Source organism: Mus caroli, chromosome 5, assembly GCF_900094665.2.
Source record: "Mus caroli chromosome 5, CAROLI_EIJ_v1.1, whole genome shotgun sequence".
NCBI classification, from domain to species: Eukaryota; Metazoa; Chordata; class Mammalia; order Rodentia; family Muridae; genus Mus; species Mus caroli.
Window position 1 is genome coordinate 40147443 of NC_034574.1, and position 21664 is coordinate 40169106.

The window sequence follows — 21664 nt, forward strand, 5'->3', positions numbered from 1 at the left end:
AAAAAAAAAAAAAGAATTTCAGGTCAGATATAAAGCAGTCTCAAGTCCCAATTCCTACCTGGTGTTCCTATTTAGACTCTTCAAATTTCTTGAGATACTAGCCTAGCTAGCACAGTGGGTGGGTGGGGTGGCTGATAGATCGTTAGGAAGGGGATGAGATTCCAATTTTAACATTATATGTAATGCTCAGTGTGAGTTTCTGCTTACTAATATATCTTTAAAATCACAAGTATTTATTTTTGTTTCATCTCTTTATTTCATTTTTCCAGAGTAATAGTACTTGATGGCTGGAGACAGGGGAAAAGGGACAGGGGACAGGGAGACAATCTTAAGGAACAGATATTCTGAGAGAAAAATAAATTTATTTATTGATAGTGTAGTAGATGCTACATGTGAAAGAATTCTAAGTGCAGTATTTATGCATCTTCTACAAATTTGGAACATGAATCCCAACTTAGTAAAAATTTGACTATATCCCCATAATATTCAAAATTTTTGAAAAGACAAAATTCAAAAACGTTTGGGAACTGTTAAGTCTGGCTCAGTGGTAAAGTGTTTGCCTAGCCTGCTCAAGGTCCTATATGTTCACTCCAGCACTACCATCTGGCATAGATTATTTAGCAAGTCCATACAAAGTGCAAATATCTCACTTACCTTTCTTCCACTAGCAGTAGGAAATTCTGTGCTTTTAAAGGACTCATTTGATTATATCAGGAGTTCACCTGGATAATATCCTTCTTAAATGTCAACTGTGCCTTCTAATATAACCATCTTAGAATTTTGCCCAGTATGATATACATTTAAGATAAGGTTCATTATTAATGAAAGTCCTGCATAAATCATTAGATTTCTATCTTTATGCTTCTTTTTATCCTTTTTCAAATATTAGAGTTGCATTGCTATTACCCCACAATATTCCAATGGAGCTTTGATTATAGAGCTTAGATTATTGTTCACTAACACTTTACTACTATCTTTAATCTATAGTTCATTGTACATATCTCTGTGAGAGCTACCTGCCCATTTTGTAAACCTTTAGTTAAACATGTTAACATGTGATAAAGAAGTAAAAAAAAAAAAAAAAAAAATCCACTTGCCTAAGGCAAGCAAGCTCTATTATCTTCCAACTGAGTACAAAATGAATGCACCTTCATCAATTAGAATCCACTCCTTCCCTTCAGAATTCTCATAGTTACATAACTAAGACGTGGGTTGACAAAGAACTAGTAGTATTTACAGCATATTCAATGAGCATATTAGTTTTGTTTAAAAACAAACATATGCCATTAATTCTTTTCCATTATTACTTAAGCTGCATACACTTGATATTATTTGTCAAAAATACACTTTAGTCTAGTTGTTAAAAGTACAGTCTGTACTACATTTAGAATGTAAAAAGCTGTTCCGAATGTGACTCCTATCCTAGGGAGAAAAGGGTAGGTAATCTAATATACAACAGACTCACTTTCTTAAATAGATTGGTAGTTGAGGTTAGATGTTTTCTCAGCCACATTCTTTGTTGCTCTATTCACAAGAGCCAGGAAACGGAAACAACCTAAATGTTCAACTAGGAATGGATAATGAAGTTGTATAGATGCAATATGGTAGACTATTCAGTTGTAAATAAAAATGAAATCATGACATTTGAAGGTGAATGGATGAAATTAGTACACAGAATAGTGAGTGTGGTAACTCAGATACAGAATGGAAAATGCTGTGGATCCTAGCTCTAGATCTTTAGAGTGTGAGTACATACCCTGGAGAAACTGCTGAAACCAGGAAAGTAAAAGGGGACCAGGTGCTAGAAAGAGGTTCTGGGAATGAAAGTAGTTAGACATAGCTGCTATGAAATGGAAAATGGCATAAATGGGAGGGGAGGTGACTTTAATAAGTGGCATGAGGAAACAATGCCAAAGCTGAGGAGAAAGACAGAAGTAACACAAAGGATGCTTAGAAAAGCCACGGGAAAACCTTATTTTATATTTGCTTAGAAATACAAATATAATATGCAGGTTTACATTTTGAATGAAATTATGTCACATGTGGTGATAATGCTCCTCCCAATAGCCATAGATTATCTAACAAAACCCCCAGTACCAGACATAGGCAATGTCCATTCAAGTTGTTGGTCAAGGGAATCCAAGAAACTCCCAAAACAATATAGGTTATTGCCATTGTCAGTGGCTGCCTTCCAGAATTTGAAGGTAAGACCCTATTGCTGAAGATACCACACATTCTGGAAATAGGACTTTGAGGTATCCATCTATAAGTAATCTAAAAGTTCTACTTTTGATTAATTTAAATAGTAATATCTAGAAATTGAAAAGATGTGGTAGAAGTAATGAATGTAATACAAAAGAAAGACAATATAGATGACTAATAAAATGTACAGGCATGGATACTGAAGAGTCTGGCATACTTTGGCAAATAATTTTTTTAAATCCAAGAGCAAGAATGAACTATTAATATTAACTCTTTCAAGTATGATGGACAGGATTATTTTTGAAGAGGCCATTCAAACAGCAAGTAGTATAGACTAGTGTCAGGAAATCAGGGAGAAGCCATGAGGGTGGTATTTCAAGGGAGGGAATGTAGAACATAGTGATATAAAGAGATAAAGGAAAATAATAAAACAGGTAGGGGCGATAAATGGGGAGTGGCATAGGAGGGCAAGACAGAGGAGGAAATATGGGGAGGAATAACTAACACTTAAGACATCTAAAAAAGTCATAGTAACCTATTGTAGAAATACACACACACACACGGTAAGTAACACAGTTACTATACAGCATGAGTATTTATGACAGAGGAGTGAACTGTACCAATGTACACAAGAGAGGCTAAGAGGAATCCCAGAAAAAGTAAAATCTAGTCTACTACAATGAAAGCCTTATTTCTAACAATACATACTGGAAGAAAGCCAAATATCCCTGAAAATAAAGATGAATGATAGAAGTGATTCCTAGAAGTCTTACTTTAAGAAACTATTATGAAATATTTACATATCATAAAATTATGGAGTACTGGAAATGAATACTTATCCACATGTAAGCATTAAGAATAAATTATACAAACAATACTGAGCAAACACAAAAGAATATACATTTTATACTTATTTTATTTAAACAAAGTGTCCCAATATGAATAAAATTAATCTACTACGTTACAAAATCAGCGCACTATGTGCATTTGGAGAGAGGGTAAAAAGCTATAAATGAGAAAATGAGAGGGCCTACAAGAGGACTTCTAGGGGTTCTATTAGACCTTGATCTGGAGGTGGTACTTTGGGGCATATGCTCACTTCTTCACTGAGAAATAAATTTACCTCATGCTTTTCTCTATGTAGGTATAGCTTTAAAATATTTTAAAAAGTAGCAATGAATCGGTTACTGAGAAAACAAAGTCCAGAGGCAGTAATGATCTGAGAAGGATTCAATGTCACTGGAAAATTATAATGACACTATTCAAGATAACTGATGATTCATAGAAGATCTAACATTGTAAAGTACATATTACCCAAAATAAGTGTCACTGGGTAGTCAATACTATCAGCTGCTATGGTCACTTTATCACTAACATTAATTAGTATTAATAAGACAATTGTTTGTTTGTGGTACTCAGTGTAGAAAGATGAGAAAAGAGTAAAGCATTGTAAGGGAGGCAATTTGAAGCTGGACTTACTAAGCCTTATTAAAACTTTAGACTTTATCTACAGGTTAATGAGGGACCAGTAAAGACTTTTACACAGATGTAAATTCCAACTTTACATTTACTAGAAAGAAGGTATTGGTCAAGTCACATAGCCTCTCAAATTTCTCATCTGCAAACATAAATATTGCATTATTTCATGTGTGAAAATTAAAGGTGGTATTTATTATGCATTGGAGCTTAGCATAGTACCTAACACATGTAAAACATTCAATAAATATCAGCACTCATCATTTTAATTGGGATTTTTTGTGTGTGTGTTGAAAACTATGCCAAACAGCTCACACATGTATATATACAATATATAGATTCAAGGAATAAAGTGATTAAGTAACTCGCAAGAATATCTCGTTTACCTTTATGTATTGTTATTTTGTGAAAACCCTATAGAGAAGTTTTACTAATGAAGTAAACTTATTTTCCAACCATTGAGAATAATTAGCCTATATGATGCCTCATCATTCTTTAAGTTCTCTAATATTCTCCTACCTCCAAATCTTCAGATATAAATATAATCTTCACTTCTCATTTTGGGAACTTCTCTTTACAAAGACCACAACCAATCAAAATGCAGTGTTGAGCCTAGGCCCAATGATTACATCTACAAAGCAATTACACCTAAGGCTCAAGGAACACTGCAGAAGAGGTAGGTAAGTGCTAGAGGATGAGGGAATCTTCTGTGATATTATGTCTCCTAACATTTTCAGAAGCTAGACCCATGAACTCTAACCAACATGGCTGCCCAAACTTAAGCTTATCAAGGACAACAGCAATGAACATATGAAAGTGGATGGGAAAAACTCCATGAGACCTCAACCCTCTGCAAAAAACTAAAACCAACTGAAGAAGGCTAGGAGAAGGAAAGGTGGTCTTTCTCAGGGAAGAGCACATCAATTGGCTGTCCAGTGCCCAATGAGTATGTCCTGAAAACATAAATAGAAGTAACACTATATGGACTCAACAGGTTATATTTAGGAATAACGTACATGCATGTGTGTGTGTAAACACATTTATGTGCATATATATATATATATATATGCATGCAATTAATAATTTTAAAAAGTCATAAATTTGAATGATAGTAGGGAGGAGTATATAGGAGGGCTTGGGAGGAGGAAAGGGAAAGAAGAAATGTACTTCTAATCTCAAAAATAAAACTAAAAAGTGAACTCATTAGATTCTTCCACAGGTGACACTATAGGAGTTGAACTGGTTTTGTTCAGTCTGCTAAACTGGTATGGATTGTTCACTAGGGCTGTAGAACTAGACACACATCATTGCATCTATTTCCCAGGAATAACATTTGCCTCTGAATGCTGTATGTCATTTTATAAGTGAACATGATGAAGTCAGTTTAGTTTCATTTACTACTATGAACTGCATAATTCTAGTAAAGTGCAAAGCTTTTGAAAGCTAATTTTAAAGTCTCTTTTTTTTTCCATGTGTGTGTGTGTGTCTGCATGTCTGCATTTGGCAACTCTCAACACTGTTTTCAGAGCAGAATTCTGTATTTTACAACATCTACTACTTAAGTATCCTTTGAAAAAAGACAGTGTTATTAGGAAGGGAAACAGAGACATCTTTTTAAAGTTTTAAGATTTGTCAATGAGGATTATAAAATGTTTGTTTTCCAATGTTATACGTTGAGATCAAATAAAACTCACATTGGAACATTAAAATGCTTTTCATAATTAAACTTTGTACATAAATATAAATTCTTCAATTTTCTGTACAAAAATATACTGTTATGAAAACTACCACCAAAATTAGGAAATTATGAATCAATCCCAAACAATGCAAAAACAACATACCACATCAACAATGACAATATTTGTTCAATGTTCTTACTATTGATGGTCTATTCTGGGTCTCTTCTCAGCAAGTAATAATAGAGCATATGCTTATGTGGGTTTATACATGCACACTTGTGAATGTGTCTTATCCATACCTAATGAGTGAGTTCACAGAATACCGCATTTCCAGCTCAATGCTATTATAGATGGCATTCCAGTAGTTTACTTTCCCATTTACACCTCCTTTCTCATACAACAACAAAACTTTGTTCCCCATCATCTTTAATGTAAATTTACTCCATCAGCCTCCTCATATGTAATCAACCTTTCATGAGGTTAACTTTCATAACATGAACAGCCTTCTTATCCATTTGGATATTTCTATTCTTGTCCTCACTTCTCCATGTGTTAATCTCATCTATGGAAGCTCTCATTCCTCAGGCCTGGCATCCTTTTTGCAAGCATATCCTCTATACCTACTATCACCTGACAGCCCATATAGCATCTCCACTATTTACCTCTAATGCTCCAGCTCTAAAATCTTGTACTTAAAAGACACATTTATGATTACTAATCATCGTATGACATTGCACTCAGATATTTCCCTTGCATGGACTCTTTCCCATCCCAAACAGAGCTTCAACACATATAATATCAAGCTGTACTTCTAAAACAGATGTCCTCCTATACTTCTGCTACTTACCAGGGTCCTAAGCTCATATGCAGAGAAGGCTAAATCCCACTCCAAGCCTATGTTCTTCTCATCTTATCTTGCCAAGGTTTGAACTCTCTGAGAGCAAAGGATCCTCTGCTATCCCAGGCCACCCTCTTTCAGAGGTACCATACTTGTACTCAGGCTCTGACATCCTGCAACAGCATGCTCACTAATACAGAAATGCATCAACTCAGGTGGCTCAGCACATCAGGTGTTGACAATATTATAACTCTTACAGGATATAACTCTAACAATACAACTCACCCAGTGTGGACTACTGTTGCTTGGTCTTATGTGATAGTTCGAGTTCTGAATATTCAGAAGAAAAAGAGAAAGTAGACATAGGATACCTGCTGACATTTTTCAAAATATAATTACCAGCATCTAAGCTAATATAAGCACCTATAATCAAAGCTAATGAAAATAGTTTTACTTTTCAAAGTATAGTTGTTTTTCAATATCTTTGGAGAACTGGTTTTAAGACCCGGAAAGATAGTTTATTATTGGGGGGAGGGGGAGTGCAATTTCTCCCAAGTCCAAGTGAATCAAAGACCTCAACATAAAACCAGATACACTAAATCTAACAGAAGAGAAAGTGGGGAACTGCCTTGAACATACTGGCATAGGAGACACATTCCTGACTAGAACATCAATGGCTCAGGCACTAAGATCAACAATTGATAAATGGGACCTCATGAAACTGAAAAGCTTCTGTAAAGCTAAGAACACCAGCCTACAGATTGGAAAAAGATCTTTACCAACCCTACATCTGACAGATGGCTAATATCCAAAAATATAAAGAACTCAAAAAAAAAAAATTAGACACCAACAAACCAAATAACTCAATTAAAAAATGGGGTGCAGAGCTAAACAAAAAAGATTCTCAACAGAGGAATCCTGAATGGCCGAGAAGCACTTAAAGAAATGTTCAAAGTCCTTAGTCATCAGGGAAATGCAAATCAAAATGACTGAGAGTCCACTTTACAACCATCAGGATGCCTAAGACAAAAGCTCAAGCAAAACACATCTGGTGAGGATGCTAGAGCAAGAGGAACACTCCTCCATTACTGGGGAGAGTGTAAACTCCTACAACCACTTTGAAAATCAATTTTGTGGTTTCTCAGAAAATTGGGAATAGTTCTATGCCAAGAGCCAGCTATACCTGGCATTCCTGGGCATATACCCAAAAGATGACCCATTATAGCACAAGGCCATGTTTTCTACTATGTTCACAGCAGCTTTATTCATAATGGTCAGAAGCTGGAAACCCAGATGTCCTTCAACTGAAGAATGGAATACTACTCATCTATTAAAACTGAAGACAGCTTGAAATTCGCAGGCAAATGGAATTGAAAATAGGATCTTGAGTGAGGCAAGACAGACCCAGATAGACACCCATGGCATGTACTCACTTATCAGTGGATATTAGCTATGAAGTACAGGATAACCATGCTATAATCCTTATATCCAGCAAAACTTAAGTAATAAGGAGGGCCTCAAGGAGGATGCATGAATCTCACTCACAAGGGAAAATAAAATAGACACTGTAGGTGGAGGAAGGAAGGGAAATGGGGTGACAGGTGACAAGGGGAACAAGAGAGGGTTGGGGATCAGTTGTGGGGAGAGGGAGGTGGGAGAGAGAATGGAAATGGGTGGGGGGACACCTCTGGGACTAACTGGAGAACTGGGATAGTGGGGGGTCCAAGAGTCTATGAAGTTGACCCTGGATGAGATTCCTAGCAGCCAGGGATATGGAGACTTAAGTGGCCACCTCCTGTAGCCAGGTGGGACTTCCAGTAAAGAGAGGGGGACATCAACCTACCCACAAAACCTTTAGCCCAAAATTTGTCCTGCCTACAAGATACAGACATAAAGATGGAGCAGAGATTGAGGAAAGGGCCAACCAATGACTGGCCCAATTTGAGACCTATCCCATGGGAGAGAGCCAGCCCTGACTCTATTAATGATACTCTGCTATGCTTTCAAACAGGAGCCTAGCATCACTGTCTCCCAAGAGGCTTCATCCAGAAGCAGATGGGTACAGATGCAGAGACCCACAGCCAAACATTAGGCAGAGCTCAGTGACTTCTGTGGAATGGTAATGGATAGGACTGAGCAAGCCAAAGGGGTCAAGGACACCATAAAAAGACCTACAGAGTCAACTACCCTGGGTCTATGAGGGCTCACAGAGACTGATCCACCAAGCAAAAAGCATGCAGGGGCTGAACCTAGGCCCCTTACACATTTGTGGCAGATATGCAGCTTGGTCTTCATGTAGGTCCTCAAACAACTGGAAGGAGAGCTGTCTCTGATCTGTTGCCTAACATTGGATCCCCTTTCCCCAGCTGGGCTTCCTTGCCTGGCCTCAGTGGGAGAAGTGGGAGAAGATATGCTTAGTCCTGCTGCAACTTGTTGTCCCAGGGTGTGGTGATACCCAAGGGGAAGGGATAATGGGGGGGGGGGACTTGTGAGGATGGGACTGGGAGGAAAGAAGGGGGGGCTGCAGCCAGGATGTAAAAGTGAATAAGTAAATAAATTATGAAAAAAATATAGACCTAGTTAATATTTATTCATTAAAGAATTTTTAAAACAAGGTTTTTCAGAATATTAAAATTAAAAAAAAGATATCCAGAATATGTTAGTTTGTTTTCTATAGTAAGCGTTGCATTGTTTCTGGTATATTTATCCACAGATACAATTTTGCAACAGTTCTAAGAGATTTTACAACCTTCTCCTTATTCCTGGTTTCTACCAGAAAGGCTGCTTCAATGAGCAGGATTTGAACCTCTCTTCATCCAGAGAAGGGCCATGGCTTCTCTGATCAGTGAATTTAAAAGGAGTCACTGAACAGGCACAGCCCAGTTCTGCTTCTTTTGCTCTGCTTCTCTTGCTTTGGGGGAGAGCCACTAAGGGAAAATCAGCCTGAAGAGATGGTATATGAGTGTTCTCCTCAAGTGTCTCACAGTTGCTTTAGTCTAACTTGTCTCTATTCACAGTACAAACGATAATTTTGCCTCCATCTTTTGCCCTGTTTAATTTTTCAAATTGTTAAAAGTTCAGGTAGAAAAAATGATGCCATCTGAATGTCCAATGTTTTCATTAGTATATTATAGACTGCACATTTTCCCAGCTTTGACTCAAAATAACTGCTTCAATTAAGTTTCTTTAAAACAAAACAAAACAAAAAAGCAAAGAAAAACCTGATATTTTATCAACAATGGATGGTCAAAATGAAAAGTAACTACTTATCTGATTATGCTTATTACATATTAACAAAAATGATCAAAGGTTCTTATTTCTTCCTAGTTGAGACCATAATTTATTCTTGCATTCCTGCACCACACTCAGTGACTCCCATGCTAACTATTTTCAAGATATGTTATTTGTATTTGCTTGTACTATCCCTCTCAACTTGTTCCCTAACTCAATTTATACTGCATCTTTGAAAAACTCCAGGATCAGCAAACCATGGCCTGCAAATTTATTTTTTATAAAAATAAGTTTTTATTAAAACACAGCCATGCTTATTCACTTAACTATTACTTTTGCATTACAACAGCAGAGGTACCTGATGCCAGCAGAGACCAGATAACCCTTAGGAGTAAACTCTCAGGCAGAACATACCTGTAGCATGTTCACATTACATTGTGCTTCTCTAGTAAATCTATCACTGACTAGATGGGAAAGGCTGCTTACACCCGTCTACCTGACTACTGTTCTAACTTGGCTTAGCCTAATATTTACTAACCATTCCTTTATAGTTAAAAGATTCTTAATTCTTGTTTTCCCTCCCATAGAACCTAGTCATTTGAGACCTTCTAATTAATTGTTCGTCTACTCTTTTCATTAGCTTATAATATGTTAATACTCCGTACCCTTAACCACAGTTCAGTCTTTATAAACAAAATCTAAATACAAACTGACTATAAAGGTAAGCATTTTAACTCCACCCACTCACACTTGCATGTCACATAAAACTGAACTCCTCTGAAAAGTTCACATTCTTAGGGGCCATTTAGGAAGAAGCTTCTGTTCTTTGTATTTTACTCAGACTTCTTAAAGAGGAAAAAAAAAATACTAACACTAACAACAGCTTTATATCTGTTCCTGACTGGAACAGTGTCTTAGAAGTTGTTTTCCACAAAGGACCAATCCTCTTGTTCATCTGCTTCATTAGGGTATCCGTGCCTCCTTATACTCAAAAGAGGTCTGCTAGCCCAGCTGTACTTCTGAATAGGCTGTTAAGTTAGTTCAGTTTAAGGAGCTGAAGGGTTAAGAAGTATGACATTTTTTAAAATTTTTAATTTTGTTATTATTTTTTAGTAATGTTTTACTTTTTTGAATTACAAGTTACATCATCTCCCCTTCCTTTCCTCCCTTCAAATCGTCTCAAGCACTCCTACTTTCTCTCAAGTTCATGGCTTCTTTTGTTGTTGTTGTTGGTGGTGGTGGTGGTGGTGGTGGTGGTGTGTGTTACTAAATACATAATACAACCTGCTCAGTTACTTGTAAATATGTTCTTAGGACTGGCCATTGGTATTGCATAAGGAATTATTGTGCTCTTCCCTGTGGAAGACTTCTTCTCCCTCTCTTAGTATTCCTTAGTTGCCTGTCATTCTTTGTGTACGGTTGAGGCCTTGTGGGCTTCTCTCATCCACATTAGCAATGACACCTATTTTTAACCATGGTTCTAAGTCAAATATTTCAATACAACCCTACTTAAGACTAGTATTTTGATTCTAAATTTTTAAGTCTATGGAGGTTCAGAACCCAGTTTGGAAAAAAGAAAAATATAACTCCAAACAACTGGCACATAGGACTGAAAAGATTTGATGGTAAACAGAGTTGGAAGGGAAAAAAAAATCATACCTTTAAAGTCTATAACAGAATGATGTCATAAATCTAATAGTTAACTTGATTAAGAAAATATTTAAGTTTCTTTAAGAGATAAATTTAGAATTGACATTCATTCAATAATTCAAACCAAGTCCATCACATTTCTTTACTCAATATTCTGTTGCTATTAGTTCCCCGCTTTATTAAACTCTCTATATACAAGAATCATGGAGATGGCTCAGTCTGTAAAATGCTTGCTACTCGAGCATTAAGACCCCAGTGGTTGGAAGCAGGGCTCATGTCTGCAATCATAGATCTGGGAAGGCAGAAACAAAAGGATTTCTGGGGCTAATCTAACAAGATATGGAAACTCCAGATTTACAGAGATTCTCTTTCCAAAACTGAGAACAACTTAGGTAGACATCTAATGTTGATGTCTAAGCTCTACATGCATATGCACACACATATATGCATGTTATCCTCATGTGTCTATTCATACACACAGAAGTACACATACTTGCTCAGAACAAGATAAAGAAGAAACAAAAAAAGGGATCATGAGTGATGGGTGTTGTTACTGGGGATGGAACTCAGGTCATCAGGCTCATACGCCAAGTGTTTTTACCCACTGAGCCATTTCACCAGTCCTTAAAACATGCCCCATTTAATATGAGTACATTATCTCCATTTGAACATATTTGAGTTACTATTTAACCTGTTACAATACAGTTGTCATGTCCGTAACTCCACTGAAATTTACCTAATCAAGATCACCTGGTACCCTCATGTCGCCAACATATTGCACATTCCATGTTTCACATATGTACCAGACTCCTATCAACAGGTAACAGTCCATCTAGACAAAATCTTTTCTCCTTCCAAATAGTGCTAAAACAAAATTTCCTCCAATATACACACCTTGCATAAACACATTACAGGAAAAAAATTCAAGCTGAATTAATGGAGAAATCTCTTAAGATATTATCCATACAAGAATTTAGGGCCAAGTTAAAATTTCAAGGTGACTAAGGAAGGATCCAAGGCAAAAGATACAGCTACAAAGATACCCAAGAATTTGGAGAAATAAGTAATAAATAAAAGCAGATGAAAAGGATTGTTGGTCTAAAGGACCAATACGGAAGGAACTGAATGATAATCTATGACTAAATAGCTGAATATGGTTGAGCTTTTACTTGATAAACAGAGACAAATGAGAGGCATTAATGCCTTGTCAACTATGAAATCAAAGCAGCTACACAAAGACTCACTGTATGTTTTAGGTTGTTAAGTTACACCAGAAGAAAATAAAATCAGTAATGCATATACTGATATAAACCAAAACCTTATGAATTTGCCCAAGTGCTTGCACTATCACAAAAACTGAATCCAGGAACTATTACAAGGAAAATAACTTGGCAGCAGATTAAAGAAAAAAATCCCAACAGGCAAATGTAAGCAGAACAAAGTTATTGGCAACTACAAAAGGAAAGCAGATGCAGAAAGAAAAAAAAAAGATTCATTTTCTTTTTCTTTCTTTTTTTATTCTTTTATTTTCTAGTAAACACAAAAATTCTTACAAAAAATTTATTTAGCTTAATTAAGAACAATGATAGCATATTTTCTTAATTATGCTTCAAGTAGTAGCAGGTTGGACTGGACCCATCACCATTTCTTATCTACATTCTGTTACAAATAAAAACTTTTCAAATGATTCATTGATTACAAATTTAATCCTAAATATCTACTGTAATAAGGTTCTCAATATTGTAGACTTACAAGTTTTGTGCTTGATGAATGCTAGTCTATGTACAATAGATACTTCTTGTCTTAAACATGCTCAGAACACTTACACTACCCATGGTTGTGAAAATCAAAATTCAAAGCCTATGTTAAATAACAAAGGGTGGAGTATTTCATGTAACTTACTGAATACTATGGTAGAAGCACACTGTAAAAGCATCAATTGTTTATCCTAATGAATATGTGGCTAACTAGAAGCTGTGGTTTGAGCTACCATCTGACTTATCAGGAATATCATACTGTATATTGCTTGTTATAGAACACAAAATTCAAAATTTGAATGGTATCTGCTAAGTATGTATCACTTTCATGTCATAAAGTATAGAATCTTATGCTTAACCACTCTAAGGGCAACCTATATATCTTAAGAAAAGAATATCATCAAAAAAGAAAACAATGAACACACGCAGAGTAGGACACTTTAACTTACAAGACGTATTAATGGAAAAATACATATATGACCAAAACAAAACAACAACAAAAAAAATCCCATGTATCTTTGTGGTTCCTCCTAAGACTGAACTGAGGCAGAAATAAAGTCCAGTAGTGAAGGTCAGAGGAATATGTAGACTCATAACAGAAACTAATCACATGTGCTGCCAAGCTGGGAAGGTGGCACACCTTTAGCTAGCCCAAGACATAAGATTCTAAGGAATGAGAGATGACTAAGTGGTTAAGAGCACTTACTGCTCTTCAGATGAAGTTCACAATCTCCTCTAACTCTAGGATTCCACATCATACTTTAGCCTTGGAGGACACTCACACATATGACATAGACAGGCAGACAGATAGACAGACAGGCAGACAGAAAGGCATAAATACAGATAGGCAGGCAGATAGGCAGACAGACAGACAGACACACACACACACACACACACACACACACACACAACTGTCTGCAGTTTTTCTACACATTTTGCCAAAAACTGCAAAATTATCCAAAATGCCTATTTAAAAAAAAAAAAGGATAATTTCGATACATGCCTTAACCTATGTAACAGATTCCAACTGTGTCATATGCGTGATGCGTGATGCAATGGTATCACAACTGCCACCACTTAAAATCAATGGACATTGTATTTCCTGGTGCTTGAAACAAGTTGTATAGCTAACACTCTGACAGCTGCCAAACCGAGCAGTGACCCATTAATACAGATTTCTAAGTAAACCTCCTCTTCTGTGATTTAGTGACAAAGAAGAACTCTGTGGTAAGATAACAGAAGAGCAGGCGAGAAGAAACCAGAAGAAAGCATCAAACTGACTACAACAAGAAGGCTCATATCAACAAAAAACAACTTTAAGATGATTTAATATGATAGTGTTTCATTATTATTGTTCTTACTATTGTACTTCTTGTACACAGGTTATTGTTATCAACTCCTGGTTGGCCTAGAACTTGCTATGTACATAGGATTAACCTTGAAAACACAATTCCTCTGCTCTGCCTCCAGAATGTTGTTACTAAAGGTAATGCGTGCACCACCACACTTAGTAATAAAGTTTTTAATAAGCTACAGTCTAATTTCTTATATCCGTTACCAAAGATTCCTTAGAATTTAGAATGGTAAATGTAAAATCAGTCATACAGAAAATCAATACTAAGTTACGTGATTTTTAAACTCTGTAACGCTATAGTTATAGAGAACTGGAAAATACAAAATTTAAACTCTTGTTTTTACTTTAACATGCTCCATAATCTTTTAAAATCATCCAGCACCATTTCCATCAAGCCTACTGACAAAAATTATAAAGCACAAGCATTCAAGAACCAAGGGAAAAAACATCACCAATGATAGCTAGCATTTAGTGGGTGCTTTCTATATGGGAGATATGTTTTATCACAAATTAACAAACTTTATCTCTAGCAACCCAGCTCTCTCCAAATTACTTACTAAACTGAAAGATAAAATACAAACAAAAAAACAAAACAAAACAACAACAAAACAAACCTTGGTAGACAGTGCCACTACTAGGTGCCACACTCAGAAGTCTAGCTCCAGAGCTGATTTTCTTATGATCTGCTCATTCTATACTAACCATATAAAAGATCCCAGTAAAAGGATACATTTGGTTATTATGAAGAAATTTTTAAAGTAAGTGGTACCATGGAAATCAAGAAAACTAAACTGTCCAATTAAGTCCACTTGCTACCTGTTGCAGTAAATATAGTCTTCAAATTGAGATGTACCACAAATGTAAAATACCCAATTCTAAAACATAAGTAGTAGTAACCCAACTTCTCAACAATTTGTACATGGATTAGTACAAAAATGATAGTATTTTTAATAAAAATATAATGGACTAAATGCGTTTTAATGAGGTAGATTAACAGAAGATTTAACATTTCATATTTCATGCCAATTACTACTGAACCAGTCTTATATAAGATACTATTGTTTTATAGAATATTTCTAAGCCAATCTTTTTCTAGTTTTATTTTGTAGTCTTAAGAAAAAATATACTTTTATATATGAAAAAACAGGGATTAATTAAAGACAGATTCAAAACCTTCTGCTTAGTTTTGATATCTAAACTTACTTTTTGTCTAAAAAAAAATTAAAGGTCATTTTAGTGAAGTGACTAATACCAAATCTGGGACCATAAAATATATAAATGTGGACTATCTTGTTCAGAAATATATGCATGTTTGCACCACACACACAACACACACACATACACACAGAATGGGGGGAGCTTTGAGTTTAGCTAAATCTGCCACAATTTGAGATTCAAAATAACGATGACAGTGGCAGATTTTTATCTTTTAGTAAGAATTCATGAAATCATGCAAAGTATAACTGAATAAGTATCAATTCTTAAACAGGGACAAAACCAGAAAACTGACAGATGCTAACTTTTGATGAAGTTTTGATGAGGTGATGGCAATACGCTGTTCTTGAAAGTACTTTCCCATAAGTTGCATATTAATTACAAAATGATGAATAATTTTCAGAGAAAAATATAGTAAATATCTTGACCAAATTTTAAGGTTGACACACACCAACACTTTGAACTTCAAAACACAATGTACTGAGAAAAACAGAACATTTCTTCAGCAGTATTCCTACCAAATGCATAACAATCTAATCACGAGAAATCAACAATTCCAATTTGAGGGACATCGTCAAAATAATGCCCTGTATATATTTTTTTGTTGTTATGTCAAGGCCAAGAAATACAAAGAAAAATTAAAGAAGTCTCCCCAGTTAAAAAGGACTACAGACATGATAACTAATAAATCCACTTCATTTTCTTAGAATGGATCATTATAAGAGCTAGGGAACATACAAGAGATGGATAAAGAAAATAGATAAAAATTTTAAAATGAACTATAAATTAGGTAATATATGCTAATAGTGTCATTGCTTTTTGGAATAATGAAAAGCTTAGGTGCAAAGATGTCTTCAAATTACTCTCAAATTGGTGTGTGTGTGTCAGAGTGTGTGTGTGTGTGTGTGTGCATGCGCGAGTTCATGACAAAAATAATGAAAATACAACAAGATATGAAACAATTGGTTTAACAGGCAAGTGTAACTATTAGTGCCTGATTTGACAATTTTAAGTCGGGAATTATACCAAAATTATTTTTTTCAAAAACTGGCCTGTCCTTGCTTAAATATTTTAATTACTTTTCAAGTCTGAATAATGTATTAAGCTGCATTAATATATTTATCTCATGTTATAATTAGCTGTTTTTAATTTTATAAATCATTAGATACTAATTATATTATTTATTCCATAAGGAATAATGTTCAGTGTCATTCTGGTTAGTAGATACTAATTACACACTCTATAAAATATGAGACTGTGTCTATTAATGTTCAGTAGAATTGTAAATACTAGGCTAATTGTCTCACATCCAATATGCATTCAAGCATTTGTTACATGAGGATATTCAAAATTATACTCTAGCATAGAAAGATTATAAAAAGTCCATTATAAACAGAGCCATTGATTGGGACAAAACTTAAAGGACATTTTTAAAATTTAAAACAAAACCAGAAATGAAATCAGAGTAGTAAATCTAAGGCAAAGACATGGGTCCCATTATTTATAAAGGAAATATTTCTAGATGGGTGTAAACATTTTCTCTTGCCAATCACTATAATCATTCACTGGTAGTGTAGAAAACTTTCTTCCCAAATTTTTCAGACAATATACATTAACAAAAAGATAATCCTATTTTTTAACTAGTTAAGTGAAGACTCGGGGTTCCAAGAAACTTCATTTGCGACGTAATACCAGTTGGCTGTATAACCTGAATATGTTTATGATTTTGAACTCTTGCTGAAAACCAAGACTTAAATCATTTTCTTTCTCAATAGCCAGGATGTTTTACATAAAAAGGTATTTCAATCAATAAGAGCACTGACTATTCAATATAGAAATGTATACATTTATACATCTACATATAAGTCACATACATATAAGGAACAGGAAGTTTTTTCTGCAAAGTATGTATCACATAGCAAAGGGTAGCTTAAAATAATGACTTTCATCACCAATTCACACCACTACTAAATGAGACCACTCCCACAACCAACAGATGCATATTCTATTTAAAAGGGTTTTGTTACTTAAAAATAGCAATGACAAAAACAATATACAAGATGGATCTCAGCAGCTCTCTAAGACAAAAACTGTGAAACAAGTTCTCAAATATGGCTGTTTCTCAGGAAAACATTTTCATGTATGGTACAATATAACTGTGTATAACACTGAAAGTGTAACAAAGATTACAGAATACTAAATATTGAAAAAATTAACCTCATTTCCCATTAAATCAAATTAATTTGTTTCACTTAATCAAAATTTTACTTTCAAAAGTACATTTCTTTTATTCAAAGGCATACTAAATGTATTTAGTGACACAACATGAGGATAACAGTCAAATACTGTAAAGCACAACTTAAGCATGTTCATCTTCAAATCACTGGATGCCTAACAGTTCTGTGAGCCGGTACTACAATGCTGTCAGTGCTATTTGTTGGGACACCACAAGAAGGAACGGGACTATTTCTAGGCGGGGATTTAACGGAACAGATCTAAACATAAGTAACTGTCAAAACGAATCCACTTTGCATTCATGAAATACAAGTACGGACACACATTTAGTATGAGGGTTTTTTTTTTCCACACCACACCCCCCCCCCTTCCATATAACTTTGCCACAGATCAAACCAAAATACATTTTATAGAGGTGGCACACTGCTCTTAAGAGCAAACTGCTTAAACATCGCCGAAATGCTCCTAAATCAGAGTGCCCTCCCTTCTGTTTTCATATATATATATGCTATATATGCTATTCTGTATGGCACATTACTGAACTGGAGTTGCATCTGGTTTCATCTACTATGATCAGTGAAAACAAGACAGACCTTAGGGCTCTACCCAAGCAAATCTGAGAGGGATGGGGAAGGGGGACAGGGCGCGAGGTGGCGCAAGAACAGATGAAAACACGGTTAGGAGAGAGTTGTCTTCGCAAGGAACTGAGCTTACTACACTCAACTCCAAAGGCTGACACCTACTCGTCAGAAAAGAAAACCTACGCAACCACCCACTCCTAACACCGACCAGCCTCCACTCCCACCTCCTCCCCTCAAATGCTACCCCGTAACCCCTGCCGAAGCACACCCTCCGCTCGCAGCCCCTCTGTTGCACTGAACCAACCTGCTGGGTAACAGCTGCGGTCACACGTCGCACTCTGAGTGAGGAAAAGCAGTGGCCGCAACAAGGTGAGGGAGTCCCAGTACTTCCCGCTACCCGGAGCAGCCCACTGAATGACAGCCCGGAGCGCGCAAGTTTGAAGCAAAACCGATCAGACCCCACCGAAACGGAAAACTGAATTGCATTTGAACAGGAATGGGAGGCGGGGTGGGCTACGCGAGTCCATCACATGACAGCGAAAGAGGACCGGAGTCGTCGGGGCGTCCTCAAGGAAAGGGGGGGGGGGCGTGGGGAGGGTGCCGTCGCCATAGCAACACCCCCCATCCGTCCAGACTTCCAAAGAGGGAGGAAGAACTTCAAATCCCAACCGTCAGCTCGAGCGGCTCCTTCTTAAAGGGGTACACACAGATCCGAGGCCGCTCGCAAGAGGGCAGAGGCGGCCGCCCCCCGCCCCTCAGGCGCCGCCCCCATCGCCCCTCGGCCCTCTCCCGCCCCCCGCCCCGCGAGCGCCCCGCAACCCCTGGTCCCGCGTCCCAGGAACTAGGCAGCGTCTTCGCGGCCAGCCCCTGGGCGGCAAGAAGGGGGTGTGTGAGCGCCCGGCCGGGGGCGCGGACCGGCCCGCCGCTCCAGGGTCCCCTCCGCCCCGGTGGAGAGCCGCGGTGACAGGGGCACCGGCGGGTGGCGACGGGCGCCGAGGAGTTTCGGGGCAGCGCGAGCGGGCGGGCTGCTTCCGCGGGGTGCTCGGAGAGTGGGTCCGAACTAACAGTTTCCCGGGAGCCCGGAGCCGGGCAGGCGGGCGGCGGGGCGCGGACCGCGCCGGGCAGGGAGCCCCGAGACAAAAGGCGCCGCCGGGGCCGCCGCGCCGCCGCCGCCGCCGCTCCCATCGCTCCCCATTGAACTGACCCGAACCGGAGCTCCAACTACACCCCTCAGCCACAAACTCCTCCGGCAGCCGCACCGCGGCGCCGAGCCCGGCCCGGCCCGTGTCTCTCTTACCTACACAGTGCATGAGGCGGTGGCGCCAAGAGTCGAGTTCCCGCCGGAATCCTCTCCTCTCCGCCGCGCACCGAGGGCTCCGGCACTGAGCGGCAGCGGCGGCGGCGGCAGCAGCGGCGGCAGCGGCCATTCTCTCTCTTCCCTTGTCCATCTGCGTCCCGCGTCACGCGCCCTCATTTACATACGAGCGGCGCAGGCACGAGGCAGGGGCGCGAGCCCTCGGCGCGAGCCCCGGAGCGCGCGCCCCCCGGAGGGGGGTTGATTGACACGTGTCACTACCTTCCTCCTGCCCTCCCCTCCCCCTCCCACCGCTCCCTCGGGGAGAGGCGGGGAGGGAGCGCGGAGAGAAGGAAGCAACCTGCCGCTTCCGCTGACCCCGCCTCCTTACCCACTCCCTTCCCCTCCTCCCCCCCGAGTTTACTCAGGCAAGCCATACTGCTCCCGCCGTCCACGAAAACCCTGAGCGGGAGCGAGAAACCCGGAGGCCAGCCAGGAACCCGCGTGCTGAAGGAGCGGACCAGCAACGCCTCCCTTCTGCCCTCGCGCGGAGCGCTGGAAGTCCGAAGACTTCACTTCCCAGCCTCCATTGCGTGCAGGTCCCGTAGGGGAGCGCAAGAGAGCGACGCTGTGCCCTCTGGGCTTTGTAGTACTCTCGCGTTGAGCGCTCTCCTAGCCAGTTCGCACTTTTCCAGCTAGCAGCTCTGCCCCAGACTTCTAATGTTTTGCCCCCGGTGGGTTTAGCCTCTAACTCCCTCCGCCCAAATGCTTGCTTCCTCGAGTTCCAAGAGGGGAGTACCGTACCGTGGAAGCCTCAAGAGTTGCCGGTGCTGGGCTAGGCAGCTCCTTAAGTGCTGGAAACTTTTCAGGGTCAATGTCATCTATCTTCACTTTCAGCGAAAGCGCTTGCCAATCATCGTACTGCATCCAGAAAAGATGTGCGAGGACATCAGTTTTGTGAAGCGAGAATAGTTACAAAAATCGGGGGAACTTTGAAGAGGCTTTTCGCCATAAAAAATGGGTATAGCTGGCTGAAAACTCCAGGAGGGAAATCTCACATATGCCTCAAAATGTAAGCTCTAGGAGCACAGCGACTAAGACTTTGGTGCCTTCTCAGTTTTTTTTTTCCCCCCTCTGCCTAACCTGGCATGGGATTTAGCACTTTGTAATTGTTATAGATGGATCCTGCTCTGTGCTAGAGAAAATTTCCTTGGAGACAGGAGAATCTTTTGATTAAGTATATACTTAAAATTACTCTTTAAAAAAAAAAAAAAAAAAAAAAAACTTTAGCATCAGAGCCATTTCTACACTTATGTCCATATTGTCACAGGGGACCAAGAGCTTGTAAGCCATTCAGAGTTTACAGAGAAGTACTGTACATTACTGGGCATTTGTACTCACCTCTGCGGAGAAAAATATTTTAATTCTTAGGAACTCAAATTCTCAATTCTGTATTACCCTATTTTGTGGTATAGTCTTATCTATCATTCTTTTTTCTTCTTAGAGTAGTTTATTGCTCAGCGTTCGTTGCATCAGAAGTAAAAATGTAGCATTACATCTTCATCAGAAACTTTCGAATGTGAAGTTTGAAGCCATGTGTTTATGAATATATGTTTGCAATCTTATCATTTGGGAGGTTAGAATATGGTGATGTATAGAGTAGAGATAGTCTAGATGGCGGTTCAGAAACAGAAATTTAAAATAGGAGTGGCTTGTCTCCATAGTTTAGAGTGGGAAGATGGAATGGTTGTTTCCATCCGAAAGCTCATCAGGCACCATGAAAAGAGACACGAAAACAGGACCCAAAAGCATGGCCCAGCTTCTTGAAGTGTCTGATTAAAGTTACTTAATGAAAGTATGTGCTCATGCTAACTTGAAAGGAATGGTGGACTAAATAACTCTGAAAGCCTAACAAACCATCCAAAACTTAATAGCTTAAAATATCAACTATAGGATAGTGAGGTGGTTTCGCAGATAAAGGGATTTTCATTTCTGGGGGAATAGCTGTCTGCCAGGATCACAGAAACCAGTATTCCTATTCTTCAAGGATCTACCCTGACTTGTCCACATGGTGGCTGTCACAGGGTTCCAAAAAGCAGCATGAGAGCTAGTAGCCCCTAATCATAACCATTTTTTTATTTATTCACTTTAC

The 21664-nt window shown here is 38.5% G+C and overlaps 1 protein-coding gene across 12 annotated transcripts in view; it reads right to left on the reverse strand.

Moving 5' to 3' along the window:
- Window positions 1–19788, reverse strand: part of Lcorl (ligand dependent nuclear receptor corepressor like) — a 138363-nt gene extending 118575 nt beyond the window's left edge. For 6 of the 12 annotated variants that reach the window (XM_021161885.2, XM_029478132.1, XM_029478131.1 and 3 more), the window contains exon 1: window positions 19516–19788. In XM_021161885.2, coding sequence (XP_021017544.1) covers window positions 19516–19666 — 151 coding nt within the window. In that variant the 5' untranslated portion in view covers window positions 19667–19788. Of the gene's footprint in view, window positions 1–18522; window positions 18930–19515 lie in introns of those variants that run through there. The other 6 variants (XM_029478133.1, XM_029478136.1, XM_029478137.1 and 3 more) reach the window with 5 other exon arrangements.
- Between the last annotated feature and the right edge of the window lie 1876 nt (window positions 19789–21664).